The following is a 16,715-nucleotide window of genomic DNA, read 5'->3' on the forward strand; positions in this document are numbered from 1 at the left end:
TACACTACACTAACACAAAATAAAATAAAAAGTAAAAAACACTACATATACACATACCCCTACACAGCCATGTCCCCCGCCCCTCCCCAATAAAAATGAAAAACGTCTGGTACGCCACTGTTTCCAAAATGGAGCCTCCAGCTGTTGCAAAACAACAACTCCCAGTATTGCTGGACAGCCGTTGACTGTCCAAGCATGCTGGGAGTTTTGCAACAGCTGGAGGCACCCTGTTTGGGAATCACTGGCGTAGAATACCCCTATTTCCACCCCTATGCAAATCCCTAATTCAGGCTTCAAATGCGCATGGCGCTCTCACTTCGGAGCCCTGTCGTATTTCAAGGCAACAGTTTAGGGCCACATATGGGGTATCGCCGTACTCGGGAGAAATTGCCTAACAAATTTTGTGGGGCTTTTTCTCCTTTAACCCCTTATGAAAAGGTGAAGTTGGGATCTACACCAGCATGTTAGTGTAAAAAAATAAATTTTTTACACTAACACGCTGGTGTTGTTCATTTTGACAAGAGGTAAAAAGGAAAAAAGCCCCCCAAAATTTGTAATGCAATTTCTCCCGAGTACGGAGATACCCCATATGTGGGCGCAAAGTGCTCTGGGGGCGCACAACAAGGCCCAGAAGGGAGAGTGCACCATGTACATTTGAGGTGATTTGCACAGGGGTGGCTGATTGTTACAGCGGTTTTGACAAACGCAAAAAAAAAACCCCACATGTGACCCCATTTCGCAAACTACACCCCTCACGGATTGTAATGAGGGGTGCAGTGAGAATTTACACCCCACTGGTGTCTGCCAGATCTTTGGAACAGTGGGCTGTGCAAATTAAAAATGTTGTACAGCCCACTGTTCCAAAGATCTGACAGACACCAGTGGGGGGTAAATCAACATGATTATGCTATTTTCTTCTTATGTTACTACATATGTCTATATCTGTTCACGATAATTCATATATACCAGGTGTTACGGTAAAATCCACATTTAGGCCATTAGGGCACAGAGAGACCAACTCATAAATCCATTTCAATTCGCGACGCTGCTCAGCGTTTGGAACAAACTATTCCGAACGCTGGAGCCGGCGCCGGGAGCTCGTGACGTCATAGCCCTGCCCCCTCATGATGTCACACCCTGCCCGCTCAATGCAAGTCTATGGGAGGGGGCGGGGCTATGATGTCACGAGCTCCTGGCGCCAGCTCCAGCATTTGGAACAGTTTGTTCCAAACACTGAGCAGAGGAGTACCCCTTTAAGTCTGCTTACCCTTTCTCCCTCTCTTGGACAATGGTACGTGGTCCAGGAGGGTAAATCGAGTGTCATCTCCCCCCACATATGGTAGATCGCATGGACAATTTAACACATAAACAACATATGTGGATGTACACATGAGATACCATTTGATTTTGTACTCCTTGTTTGTGATAGGATGTTTAAACTTGGGGCCTTTGTTCATGCGGATGCAATTGATACAACTATGACAAGCTTCTCTTGTTCGCAATTGTCAAATACCTTTGTTGCCCAGATGTGCTCGTTGAAAAGTCCTTTTTAACGAGTTTGTCGTGTAAATTTGAGGGTCTACGATACGACATCAAGAGTCTGTTCTGGAATTTGTTTACATCTGGAAAACTATCACGTAGTATGTACCAGTGTTTCTGGATGACCCTAGCAATAGAATTAGATTTGTTATTATATGTGGACACAAAACTGATGCGGTTGCTGGAGTTTTTTCTTCCGGTCGTGGTTCATGCAGTAACTGGGTGCGGCTGAGTGTGAGTGTTTTTTCTTTGCTCCTCAGTACCAGAGGTTTGGGGTATCCTCTTTCCACAAAATTGTCTACCATCTTCAGTGTGGGTTCTACCTTATGTTCAGCACTGACTATGACTCGGGCCCTTAGCATCTGACTACCCGGTAAAGATTTTACCATTGGGCGTGGGTGGTGACTTTCAAAGCGTAATATGGAGTTCCTGTCAGTGGGTTTGATGTATAATTTTGTAGTGAGTCTGCCCTCACATGCACTCAATAAGGTGTCCAAAAATTGTACTGCAGTTGTGGAATGTGTTAGCGTGAATTGTATGTGCCCATTGATACCGTTCAAATATGTCAAAAATTCAAACAGTGCTGCCTCGGTACCTGTCCACAGAAGGAACACGTCATCTATGTACCTCCACCATGCCAGTATCTTGCTGGCGTGGTGGGATACATACACAGATGTTTCCTCCAGGTCGGCCATGACCACGTTGGTGTAGGTAGGCGCCAATATCGTGCCCATGGCCGTACCTGATGTTTGGATGTAAAAATGGTCATTAAACACAAAATAATTGCACTGTATAACCAATTCAAGCAAAGAAGTGATGAAGTCAATTTGCACCGGTGTAAAATCCATAGAAACTGCCTTTTGTACTGCTTGTATTTCCAATGTATGTGGAATCAAAGTGTAAAGGCTTTTGACATCCAGAGAAGCCAAGATTATATTATCAGGGATGTCTATGTTTTCAATTTTCAGCAAAAAAATCTGTAGTATCCTTTATGTATGACTGAGCGTACGGGCGTAACAGTTGGTCCAGAAAAATCAAGATCTGACTTGTAAGTGACCCATGTCCAGAGACTATAGGTCTGGGGCGGTCAACCTAATATTTATGCATCTTAGGTAAAAAGTAAATCAAAAGGTGTAGCATCTGTAAAGGTGTAGTGGGACACAAAACTGTAAGGAAGTTGAACAATGTTCTGTCAATGATTTTGGCGTTTAGGGCCTCTGCCAATACCATATTTATTGTCCTCTGGATGTCATGTTTGGGATCGCCCAATTGTCTCATCGCTTCAGTCATGTATTATGAACGGTCCATGATCACAACTGCACCGCCATTATCTGCAGGCTTGATGATTAAGTTGTGATCATGGACTAGTTCATTAATGGCATACATCTGATCACGGGTCATATTAGCATTTGTAAAAGAGTCACTGGAGACTTTTAGAGACTCTAGCTCTTTTATATCATTAGGGTAAAAATGTGTCTATAGCCGGGGAATGTACCTGTGGAACAAAAGTGCTAGGAAATTGTGTATCGCTAACATCATTAAGTACATTGGCATCAGATGGATTATTGTGGAACCACACTTTCAATTTAAACTTTCTGAAAAACTGAATACAGTCAAGTTCCAGTTGGAACCAGTCAACTTGGTTCACTGGGCAAAATCTAAGTGCGTTTGCAAGTAATTTACATTGTGCATCAGATAATGTAATAGACGAGATATTTACCACTGTCTTTTCAAATTTTTCGTCCGCTGTTGGTTTACTTTTGCCGCTCTCTGGTTCTACATCTCTGGATTTATCTATCTATCTCATATCTATCTATCTATTTATCTATCTATTTATCTATCTATCTATCTCATATCTATATATCTATCTATCTATCTCATATCTATCTATCTATCTATCTCATATCTATATATCTCATATCTATCTATTTATCTATCTATCTCATATCTATCTATTTATCTATCTATCTCATATCTATCTTTCCATCCATCTCCTCATAGACTGTATGTGATGACTGCTTTATGTCTGTGTATATATATATTTCCTCCCAGGCGTATAAACTATTACCCGGTTGGATAATTCTAGGTAAACAGGCGCCGTTCAGCCCCATTACCTGTCCATACAGACACGGTGCGGCCGTTGACTGTAGTGAGTGGACTATAACTCTCACATTCCTCACAATATTGTTCTACATAAAACAGATCTCGGCTTTCATAGAAATCTCCCTTATTCTGCCCACAACAACACCCCATGGAACAAACAGAGGCCAAGAGCCGCAGCATTATATGAGCTACTGGAGGGAGTGGAATATTAACCAGGATTTATCAGGCAGGTTTCTACTCCACTTCTTTACAATTCCACATCAAAGGCCGAGGCTGCAAATACATCTATCTATCTCATATCTATCTATCTACAGTGGGGATCAAAAGTTTGGGCACCCCAGGTAAAAATGTGTATTAATGTGCATAAAGAAGCCAAACAAAGATGGAAAAATCTCCAAAATGCATCAAATTACAGATTAGACATTCTTATAATATGTCAACAAAAGTTAGATTTTATTTCCATCATTAACACTTTCAAAATAACAGAAAACAAATAAATGGCATCTGCAAAAGTTTGGGCACCCTGTAGAATTAATATCTTGTACTGCCCCCTTTGGCAAGTATCACAGCTTGTAAATGCTTTTTATAGCCAGCCAAGAGTCTTTCATTTCTTGTTTGCAGTATCTTTGCCCATTCTTCCTTACAAAAGTCTTCCAGTTCTTTGAGATTTCTGGGCTGTCTGTCACTCACTGCTCTTTTAAGGTCTATCCATAGATTTTCAATTATGTTGAAGGCCATGGCAAAACCTTCAGTTTACGCCTCTTGATGTAATCCCTTGTGGATTTCGAGGTATGTTTAGGATCATTATCCATTTGTAGAAGCCATCCTCTCTTTAACTTCAGCTTTTTCACAGATGGCATCAAGTTAGCATCCCAGATTTGCTGAAATTTTATTGAATCCATTTTTCCTTCTACTCGTGAGATGTTCCCTGTGCCACTGGCTGCAATACAACCCCAAAGCATGATTGATCCACCCCCATGCTTAACAGTTGGACAGAGGTTCTTTTCATTAAATTCTGTTCCCTTTCTTCTCCAAACGTACCTTTGCTCATTCCGGCCAAAAAGTTCAATTTTAACCTCATCGGCCCACAGAACTTGTTTCCAAAATGCTTGTCTATATGTTCATTTGCAAAGTTCAAATGCTGATTTTTGTGGTGAGGACGTAGAAGAGGTTTTCTTCTGATGACTCTTCCATGAAGACCATATTTATACAAGTATCTCTTTATAGTGGAATAGTGTACCACAACTCCAGTGTCTGCAAGATCTTTCTGGAGGGATTGTGCAGTCAAACGTGGGTTTTGAATTGCTTTTCTCACAATCCTGCGAACTGTTCTGTCTGATATTTTTCTTGGTCTTCCCGATCTTGCTGTAACTTCCACTGTTCCTGATGACTGCCATTTCTTAATTACATTCCGAACAGAGGATATTGACATCTGAAAAAGTTTTGCTATCTTCTTATAGCCTTCTCCAGCTTTGTGAGCATCAACTATTTTCAGTTTCAGATTTCTAGACAACTGCTTAGAAGAACCCATGGTGCTGATTGTTGGGGCAAGGTCAGATGAGTCTGGGCATTTAAAACCTTTGAGATTGACATCACCTGGTCTTCCAAGATGATGTTTGAGAACAATCCATGACACTGGCAGGTCTCAGCTTTACAAAGGGGGCAGGGCATGCTATAAATTCTGCAGGGTGCCCAAATTTTAGCAGACACCATTTTTTTTTGTTTTCTGTTATTTTGAAAGTGTAAATGATGGAAATAAAATGTAACTTTTGTTGACATATTATAAAAATGTCTAATCTGTAATTTGATGCCTTTTGGAGATTTTTCCATCTTTCCTTGGCTTCTTTATGCACATTAATACAAATTTTTACCTGGGGTGCCCAAACTTTTGATCCCCACTGTATTATATATCTATCTCATATCTATCTATCTATCTCACATCTATCTATCACATATCTATCTATCTATCTAATAAATATCTATCTATCTCATATCTATCTATCTATATATCTCATAGCTATCTATCTCATATCTATCTATATATCTCATATCTATATATATATATATCATATCTATCTCATATCTATCTATCTATCTATCCCATATCTATCTATCTCATATCTATGTATCTATGTATCTAATATCTATCTATCTCATATCTATCTATCTCATATCTATCTACCGTATTTATCGGGGTATACCACGCACCGGCCTATAACACGCACCCTCATTTTACCAAGGATATTAGGGTAAAAAAAGTTTTTTACCCAAATATCCTTGGTAAAATGAGGGTGCGTGTGTGTGCATGCGTATACCCCGATACACCCCCAGGAAAGGCAGGGGTAGAGGGGCCATCGCTGCCTGCTTCTCTCCCCCTGCCTTTCCTGGGGTCTAGAGCCCTGCTGCCGCCGCTTCTCTCCCGCTGCCCGTTCTCTACCCCTGACTATCGGTGCCGGCGCCCCATTGCCGGCGCCGATAGCCAGGGGGAGAGAAGCGGCGCCGGCAATGGGGCAGCAGCGCCGATAGCCAGGGGGAGAGAAGGGGCAGCGGCACCCATTGCCGGCACCGCTGCCCCGTTGCCTCCCCCATCCCCGGTTGTATAATTACCTGTTGCCGGGGTCGGGTCCGCGCTGCTTCAGGCCTCCGGTGTGCGTCCCCTGCGTCATTGCTATGCACTGCACGGCGCGGCGCAATGACGAGTGACATCGGAGGCCTGAAGCAGCGCGGACCCGACCCGGCAACAGGTAATTATACAACCGGGGATGGGGGAGGCAACAGGGCAGCGGCGCCGGCAATGGGTGCCGCTGTCCCTTCTCTCCCCCTGGCTATTGGCGCCGGCACCGATAGTCAGGGGGAGAGAACGGGCAGCGGCACCGATAGCCAGGGGGAGAGAAGGGCCGGCAGCAGGGCTCTAGACCCCAGGACAGGCAGGGGCAGAGAAGACGGCAGCGGTGGCGGTCTCTGCACCTGCAAAAGCCGCTGCAGTTCATTGATTTAAAGCGCCCGCTTTAAATCATTGAACTGCAGCGGCTTATCGGCGTATAACACGTAGGTAGACTTTAGGCTAAAAATTTTAGCCTAAAAAGTGCGTGTTATACGCCGATAAATACGGTATTTATCTATCATCTATTTGTCTGTCTATCTATCTCATATCTATTTATTCATTTAGAATATATATATATGTGTGTATATATATATATATATATATATATATATATATATATATATATATATATATATTATCTAATATCTATCCAACTATGGATCTATCTACATACCATATTTTGATTTCTTTTTTTTCCTCCCTTTTTTGTTAGGAAGGGTGAACAAAAAATAGCAATTATTTTATAGTTTTGTCTTTTTTTTTTCTTCATTGCATATAACATGCAGGATAAATAATGTAATAACTTTCTGTGCAGTTACAGATGCTGCAATACCCAATTATGTGTCCTTTACCTCTCAGCTATTAGAGCAGACTGACTAGTTAAAATGTAATAATAATTACCGTATATGAGCCAGTAATTACCATAAGTTAAATTGAAAAAAAATTTATGTTTAGAAAGTGTATGATCAACAGATTGTCCAACATACTAATGAAAACAAAATAATAAAGGCACGACCGATAAGTAAAATTATTAAGCTAAATAACTGAAATTCAAATTTTTTTTTAACTATGGGTAAAAAAATTGTCAAACGGAATAGTTAAAATTTAATCACATAACATTGTGAAGAGAAGGAAAGGGTTTACTGAAATAAAATAAAATATATGGAAAATTATATATAAAAGCTCATGATTAAAAAAATGTTTAATATTGGTCCCGATGTTTCAACAATAAGAAAATTGTGTCTTTTTCTGGGCCCAACAAATTAAATTAAATTCTGCCGCCTTGTATCTCTTGGGGTAACAATAGGTTCTAACATTTTGCCAACATCTTTTTTTTTTATTTTTTTTTTAAGTTGATCTGAATTTTGGAAAAAATGATAACACCTCCATCTGGTGCTGGGATATTTTTCAGTATTTTTTTTTCTGCTGCCTGTATGTACCTCTCCCATGTCCTCACTGATAAGAACAGGTCAGGAGGTGAAAACGAGGGCAAGTTTGTTACTAGGTTCTCGCCTACCCTGCGGCCTGGGATGGGGGATATATGATCTGAGCTGGTAAATCATTACTCGCAGGGTCCTGGTATCAGTGCAGATTGCTGCCGATCTGACAGCTGTTGATGGGACAGATTATTGCAATGTATTGAGAGATGGATATGTGCCACTCACTGATCACATTCTACAAGATATCAGCAGCACATTAGGAAGAGGCAATGAAAGAACAGTTAAAGGGGTACTCCGGTGGAACACTTTTTTTTTATTTTTATTTTTTGTTAATCAACTGGTACCAGAAAGTTAAACAGATTTGTAAATTACTTCTATAAAAAATCTTAATCCTTCCAGTACTTATTAGCTGCTGAATACTACAGAGGAATTATAATTTTTTTTTTTGGAACACAGAGCTCTCTGCTGACATCACGAGCACAGTGCTCTCTGCTGACATCTCTGTCCAATTTAGGTACTTTTCAGAGCAGCATATGTTTTCTATAGGTATTTTCTCCCTGGACAGTTCTTAAAATGGACAGAGGTGTCAGCAGAGAGCACTGTGGTCATGATGTCAGCAGAGAGCACTGTGTTCCAAAAAGAAAAGAATTTCCTTTGTAGTATTCAGCAGCTAATAAGTACTGGAAGCGTTAAGATTTTTTAATAGAAGTCATTTACAAATCTGTTTAACTTTCTGGCACCAGTTGATTAAAAAAAAAAAAAAAACACTCGGAGCTATCTCTAAAATTGGGTGAAGAATTGCTACATTTAGTATAGGTTTAAGATTTGTGCGTTTTTTTTTTTTTACTTTCTGGCACCAGTTGATAAAAAAAAAAAAAAATAAGATTTCCACTGGAATACCCCTTTAAAAAGTCATTCTTCAGTAATAAAGGTATGCAAAAAGGGTCATCTCTCCTCACCACAACCAGGAGCCACATGGAGAGACTTTTAGGTATAACCTCAACTATGAGAGACATATTCACCAAAAAAATCCATAAAATCCCATTGTCTGATTTTTAAAGAATTTATTTGAAATTATGGTGGAAAATAAGTATTTGGTCACAGAAAACGTTTGACCTCTGTCACTGCCAACAAAAGGGTATATAACAAAGTATTGAGATTAACTTTTGTTACTGACCAAATACTTATCTTCCACCCTAATTTGCAAATAAATTCTTTAAAAATCAGACAAGGTGATTTTATGGATTTTGTTTTTCTCATTCTGTCTCTCATAGTTGAGGTTATAACCTATGATGACAATTACAGGCGCCTCTCTCATCTTTTTAAGTGGGAGAACGTGCACGATTGGTGGCTGATTAAATACTTTATTGCCCCACTGTATATTGATCTCACTGGTAGAAAGGGTTAAGCTCACCTATTTACCAACCTGAGTGCCAATGTATGCCAATATATTAAGAAGCCTGTCTGGTAAGAAGTCTTGTAAGCTTTTGCTTAAATGAACATTTGCCTTTTATGACGTTGTTTTCGTGTAAACAACAGGCCAAGCGAGGACGAGTACACAAAGAATTCCCAGCCCCTCTCCAGGGGACTTCAAAGCCCTCCCCGGCAACTAACTTGTCTTCCAGTGAAATGTATTGGCAGATTCATCATTGATAGCATCTTCCAGAGACTTGGGGACCTTTAATCTCTGTGTCCCAGAACCCCGGCCGCATCTTTCCCAGCAGTTTCTTGTATCAAGCAGAAGCAATGGTTGTCACACGGCCAAGACTGATCATTACCTGGTAAGGTTACTAGAAGATATGGGAAACAAACTTCATCATGGGAAGAGTCGGTGAAGACGCAAACAGGTTCTCTGGTTACGGACTTCAATGTTGGGTTGTCACCCATGTTGGGTTGTCACCCATATATACAAGAAAAACATCCAGCACCCAGGTTGAAGTCAAAAGAAGGGTACTTCTTTATTGGAAAACTGGCATATACACGATAAAAACGTTGACACGTTTCACGCTTTCGCGCTTAGTCATAGAATAACAAGACATTGCATAAGACACATATAAATACTAAAAACGTAGTCACGTCCATGACAACAAAGAAATGGAAAATCCGATCTGGATTTGGATAAACTGAATACCTGAAACGGATTCACAGCCAAGTTGTACTTTTAAACACAAGTAACTGTTCACACAGGAAAAGAAAAAAAAAATACATAAGGAAATAAAAAAATACAAAAATGGGTTATAAACAAAAGTACCTATTCACACAGGGAGAAAAAATAAATAAAAAATTAAATAAAATAAAAAATTATAATAAAAAAAAGGTTATAAACACAAGTAACTGTTCACACAGGAAAAGAAAAAAAAATACATAAATAAATTAAAAAAATTATAAATACAAAAATGGGTTATAAACACAAGTACCTGTTCACAGAGGAAAAGAAAAAAAAATACATAAATAAATAAAAAAATAATAAATACAAAAATGGGTTATAAACAAAAGTACCTGTTCACACAGGGAGAAAAAATATATAAAAAATAAATAAAATAAATAATAATAATTAAAAAAAAGGTTATAAACACAAGTAACTGTTCACACAGGAAAAGAAAAAAAATACATAAATAAATAAAAAAAATAATAAATACAAAAATGGGTTATAAACAAAAGTACCTGTTCACACAGGGAGAAAAAATAAATAAAAAATAAATAAAATAAAAAATAATAATTAAAAAAAAAAGGTTATAAACACAAGTAACTGTTCACAAAGGGGAAGAAAAAAAATAAAAACATTTTCAGGGCTACTGTTTCTAAAGCTGGCCATAAGTATTATGCATTGAACAGATGGTCGACAACCTGGTACACCGGTGACCACTTGAGGTGGCATCTCCAACATGATGGTGAAGCTACCTATAAGTACAAGTGCCTCCAAAAAGAATTGGCCTTCCAACATTTGGGTTAGATCAACGTTTCCCAACCAGCATGCCTCCAGGTGTTGCAAAACTACAACTGCCAGCATGCCTGGACAGCCAAAGGCTGTCCAGGTACACTGGCAAGTTGTAGTTTGGCAACAGCTGGAGGCGCCCTGTTGGGAAACACTGGGTTAGATAGTATAATCTGCATTCTTTCCAGGTATTGCAGCTTAGCCAACAATACTAGGCATAGCCTTTGAACAAGCGAGGTAGTTTCTGGAGAAAAGCGGACCCCGTTATCTAAACTTATACAATTCCATTTATCACTTATAATCTTCTATAGTATATATGGAAATGTAGGAATCTTAGTGGGTGCAATAACACCCAGAGAACAGCCCAACAAATGAAAGATACAAGTTATCATGCTGAATTGGATCATTTAAAAGGGCACTTTCAACATTTTTATTTTTTAATATGTTGTACTACTAATGTAGTACAACATATTTCTAATATACTTACATTTTTTTTGTGTGTGTCTAAATAGCTTATTTTTGCCCTTGAAAAGCCGGCCACTAGGAGTCTCCCTCCTAGTTGCCGGCTGCAGAGCGGCTGACGTCACCGCTGAATTCGGACTGATCCCGGCCGGGCATCAGTCCGAATTCTGTCAGCCAGCGCTCACTCCCTGCCTGTCAATAAGACATGCAGGAGCGAGCGCTGTGAACGCAAGGGCATGTACGCCCGGCATGTTCAGACTGGTAGCAGACAGCGTGCGCACTGGTCCCGGGTCTCGGCAGTGAAATCTTGCATGGCAGGTCTGGCAAAGCTCCTATACTCCTCCTCCCTGGATAGCACATGGAGTGAGAAACAGGGAGGAAACAGGGAGGAGGAGAGCCCGCTCATCTATGCGCGCTACCGACGGGAGCGCTGCATAAATGAGGTAAGGGCGGAAGCCGGCACCCAGCAGGCTTCAGTGACGTCGCGCCTGCTGGGGAAGTCGGCTTCCTGCTCAGCGAGAGTAAGCAGAGAGCAACATAAGTGTGAGAGGCAGAAAAAAAAAAAAAGACTTTGGAAGGTAGGAAAACATTTTTTAAAGGCAGAGAGGGGGATAGAGAGAGATGACCAATAGGTAGGGACAGAAAAAAACAAAAAACAAAGTTGGTGGGAGCTACTCTTTAAAGTAACACAATCTACATCACAGTTGTGGGGTTGATCATATGATCCTTCGTAGCCAATCAGCTCAAAGGGATATGCTGGCTTACATACAGCACAGGCTAGTCAGGAGGCAGTTCATTTGACATATGAAGCAGTCCTGATACCGTCATATTGCTACAAGGTTTAATATGCACACAAAAAAAGAAATCAGACAGTAGGCTGCTATATCTCCCAATAACTTTATTTCAATTGCTCAATTATCATAATAAAAAAATAATTTAAAATATACACATTAGTGGTCCGACAACAAGCGGTTTAGTAGTTCAATGTCTCCTGTCCGACAAAAAGAACATCCTATTGACTTCACTAATCGAAATGTCCCGTATGGCAGGAATGGCGTCTGGATCTGACTCTTTCATCACTTGGTTTTTGGCATATGTGTCTGCAGGGGAGAAGGACATAATTCAGTATTTGAAGGACAAGATGAAAGAAAGTTTAAAAAGGCCATATAAGGCCCAGATAATTTTTTTTTGCATTGGGGCTTGGAATCTTTCAGCCCTGTTTGGTATCTGTGGGAAATTAATAGACTCTACAAAGCTTTTCTGCCCTCTCATTCATGTATAGGCATTATCATCTTTAAAGAGTACCTGTCATCAAACCATATTTTCTAAACTAATTTAGATTATATTCCCTAACTACTCCTAACACTCCTCCTGCCCTTAAAATTTTTTCCGAGCTTTAAAAAGCTGTGTATCATACTTCTCCCCTTGGAAGGCAAACAAGGTGAAAGCCAGCTCACCCCGCCCCAGACAGTAGAGCACGGATCCGGGCGCTGGACGGCACCAGCCAACGAGAAAATGAAAGAGATCGGATCCAGCTCAATGCAGGTAAAATCGGGTTTAATCCATAGGACAAGGAAGGAACAAGTTACGCGTTTCAAGCGCTGCAAGCGCTCTTAGTCATACTTCTCCCCTTGTTCACATTGTGTGAGCTCCGGGGCAGGAAAAAGTGGGCATTCCCCAGCAGGCGCAATGTCACTGAAGCCTGCCAGAGCTGTACCTCACCACGCTCCACACGCACTTCCTGAGTTTGGTCTCCTGCCAGGCTGGGAGGAGACAAAACTAAATGTTTGACTTTCGCAGGGAACAGAAAAGAGCCACCTAGTGGCAGTTTTTTTAAATCACATTAAAAACATATAGTAAAGATTGAGAATTTAAACAGGAAGTAAATAGCAAAGTGTCTTATAATTACATAAGGAACAATACATTAAAAGGGTAATCCAAAGGATAGGGGATAAGATGTCAGATCGCCGGGGTCCCGCTGCTGGGGACCCCGGGGATCGCTGCTGCCGCACCCCGCTATCATTACTGCGCAGAGCGAGATCGCTCTGCACGTAATGACGGGCGATACAGGGGCCGGAGCATCGTTACATCACGGCTCCGCCCCTCATGACGTCACGGCCCGCCCCGTCAATACAAGTCTATGGGAGGGGGCGTGGCGGTAGCCATAGACTTGCATTAAGGGGACGGGCCATGATGTCATGAGGGGTGGAGCCATGACGTCACGCTGCTCCGGCTCCTGTATCGCCCGTCATTACGCACAGAGCGAACTCGCTCTGTGCAGTAATGATGGCGGGGTGCCGCAGCGGCGATCCCCGGGGTCCCCAGCAGTGGGACCGCGGCGATCTAACATCTTATCCCCTATCCTTTGGATAGGGGATAAGATGCCAGGGGCGAAGTACCCCTTTAAATGTTTAGTTTGGTGACAGGTACTCTTTAATGGTCCTAAATCTTGTTGAGGGTCTATAGGTGTTTTCGTGGCTGGATGGCACATATCAATATTATTTTTGGAATAATTCTAATAGCTAAATAATAGCTAAATTGTCCAAAATACAAATGTCTGCTCAGTGTGGAGTCCGAATGCAGGGATCCACACTGATCCTAAAAATGGGTCCTCGTTCCTCTTCCTTGTGGCATCTATAGGGGTTATAGATACAGATAAGTGAGGGTACTTCACCAATCTTCTATTGAGACAGAGAGTGGTATCCTCATTTTAGGGACTGGTAAGGTTCCTATGGGCTGGATAGGAACCTCACCCATAGCCATACACATGACAGTTCATTTAGCTGATAGCTATGTCCACAATCCCCCATACACATGAACGCTCAGCTCGGCGGACCACTCATGTGTTCTGAATGGAGAAATAAGGAGTAATATGTTGGCAGGCAGTTACAATTCAGCATGTCTGATCCTTCTTCTCTCATAGTCTGTAGGGGGAGTCGGGAGGCCCCCATATATATTAGATGGTCATCTGGTTCTTCCAAAATTGGCTGATTTGGATTTTCTAGCAGTTATCCAGCAGATAATTGGCAACAAGCACATACAGGAAGGGACAATGTGGAGTGGTGCCTGTGCATATACATGGCTCTACTTACTGAAGTTTATGTTGGTTACTAAAAAAAAGCTAAGCAAGATGTAGCTACCGTATTTTTCGCCGTATAAGATGCACTTTTTCTTCCCCAAAACTGGGGGGGAAAAGTTGGTGCGTCTTATACGGCAAATACCTGTCCTATCGCGGCGGTCCCTGCGGCCATCAACGGCCGGGACCCGCGGCTAATACAGGACATCACCGATCACGGTGATGCCCTGTATTAACCCTTCAGACGCGGCGATCAAAGCTGACCGCCGTGACTAAAGCGTAAATAACACTAACCGGGCTGTTCGGGACTGCCGTGGTGAAATCGCGGCGTCCCGAACAGCTTACAGGACACCGGGAGGGACCTTACCTGCCTCCTCTGTGTCTGCTCCGTGCCGGGATCCCCTGCATGGCCGGCGCTCTCCTTCCTCGTCATCACGTCATCGCGCACGTGCGTCGGCGTGTGTAGCGACGTGATGGCGGCGACAGAGAGCGAGGATACCCAGCAGCAGAGTCGTTCCGGAGCGACGGGGACATGGTGACAGAGATTGAGGGCGACATCCAGGGCAGCGGTGACGAGCGGTGAGGGGTCCGGAGCGGCGGGGACACGTGATTACTACCTCCTATACCAGTGGTCTTCAACCTGCGCACCTCCAGATGTGGCTGTCCGGGCATGCTGGGAGTTGTAGTTTTGCAACATCTGAAGATCTGCAGGTTGAAGACCACTGTCCTATACTTTACATTGTATTTGGTTCAGAATCTTTATTTTCTAGATTTTTATCCTATAAAATTAGGTGCGTCTTATATGCCGGAGCGTCTTATATGACGAAAAATACGGTATATACTAAAGCACAATTACCCGTCACAGTGTGTATGGAGTCCAGCGGCGCCGTGTTCATCAAGTTTATTCCAAACAAAAAGATATAGGCGATGCCCAGAATGACCATGAGATATACAGGGATAGCTACGGCCCAATACCTAGAAAGCAAACACAACAATTAGACCAATAAGAATAAGATACGATAAAGAAAAAAACCCTCACCAAAATACTATGCACATCAGTTTTTGTCTTTTTTGCAAGAACTATAGAAAGTACTCACTTCTGTGGCCAGTATGTTAGTCCTAAGGAGTGTAGCCACGTTTCAGGGATGAAGGCCCATGTCAAAAACAGGACTATAAGGCAAAAGAAGATGGGATATTGGAGTTACCGAACTAGGATTAGACTGAGTGCACACAGTAGTTTTCCTAATACACATATGATAGCTGTCGGCAAACCACTTGTTCAGCCATCAGGTATCTCTACCAATCCTTGCATACAGATGACACCAACAAATGGCGTAGTCGGCAGAATTACCACAACAACATAAACACTCTTGCCCACAGCTATGTTCATCTCTCCTTGATCCTCCATATACATGAACGCTCCACTTCTCCAAGACTTGTCTCTCCTAAACCCTCCATAGGGTTTAAACATTTGGCTGATAGCTATCTCTCTCTTGGCTGAACATGTATGAGCTCTGAATGGAGAGAAAGGGGGTAGTGAGCCGTTTCCAGGCTTTAAAGGAGATATCTGGCATAAATGAACTTATATCCTATCCACAGTATAGGAGATAAGTCAGGGCCGTCTTTAACACTGGGCAAAAGGGGCAGCTGCCCTGGGCCCTGTCATTCTTGGGGGCCCAAAGCAGCTTGCCCTTTAGCCCTACGCTAAAGCAGCTAGCCGCAGCTGTTCGGGACAAAATTCACTTCAAGACACAGAATTTCTCTTTTTGGCCAAAAAAAATGACATGCCCAGGGTCCAATCAAAATTAAAGACGGCCCTGAGATAAGTAGCTGATCACGGTGGGTCTGACCAATTGGACCCCACGCGATCATCAGGAAGGGACACAAAGCTCTCCACAATGCTGCACCTCCCTACATCTCCTCTCTCATCTCCGTCTACCATCCTACACGTTCTCTCCGATCTGCTAATGATCTCACACTAACATCTTCTATAATCCGAACTTCTCACTCACGTCTCCAAGACTTCACTCGTGCTGCACCGGTTCTCTGGAATGCTATCCCTCAATCCCTCAGACTCAACAACATCATCCATAGTTTCAAACGTGGCCTGAAAACACATCTCTTCAGACAGGCCTATAACAGTCTCTAATTGGCCTCAATATATCCTCAACATATCCCCAACATATCCACAACATATCCTCAATATATCTCCAACATATCCCCAACATATCCCCAACATTTCCCCAACATATCCCCAACATATCCTCAACATATCCCCAACATTTCCCCAACATATCCCCAACATATCCTCAACATATCCCCAACATATCCTCAACATATCCCCAACATATCCCCAACATATCCTCAACATATCCTCAACATATCCTCAACATATCCCCAACATATCCTCAACATATCCCCAACATATCCCCAACATATCTCCAACATATCTCCAACATATCCCCAACATATCCCCAACATATCCCCAACATATCCTCAACATATCCCCAACATATCCCCAACATATCCCCAACATTTCCCCAACATATCCCCAAC

General features: G+C 42.0%; 1 protein-coding gene across 2 annotated transcripts in view; it reads right to left on the bottom strand.

The window, feature by feature from the left end:
• Nucleotides 1–10,441: 10,441 nt before the first annotated feature.
• Nucleotides 10,442–16,715, bottom strand: part of PIGP (phosphatidylinositol glycan anchor biosynthesis class P) — a 34,090-nt gene continuing 27,816 nt past the window's right edge. For both annotated transcript variants that reach the window (XM_056559620.1, XM_056559621.1), the window contains exons 3-5: nucleotides 15,257–15,329; nucleotides 15,016–15,134; nucleotides 10,442–12,183 (exon numbers count right to left, since the gene is read on the bottom strand). In XM_056559620.1, coding sequence (XP_056415595.1) covers nucleotides 12,065–12,183; nucleotides 15,016–15,134; nucleotides 15,257–15,329 — 311 coding nt within the window. In that variant the 3' untranslated portion in view covers nucleotides 10,442–12,064. The remainder of the gene's footprint in view (nucleotides 12,184–15,015; nucleotides 15,135–15,256; nucleotides 15,330–16,715) is intronic.

The sequence above is a fragment of the Hyla sarda genome, chromosome 2 (genome assembly GCF_029499605.1).
Source record: "Hyla sarda isolate aHylSar1 chromosome 2, aHylSar1.hap1, whole genome shotgun sequence".
In the NCBI taxonomy this organism is placed as follows: Eukaryota; Metazoa; Chordata; class Amphibia; order Anura; family Hylidae; genus Hyla; species Hyla sarda.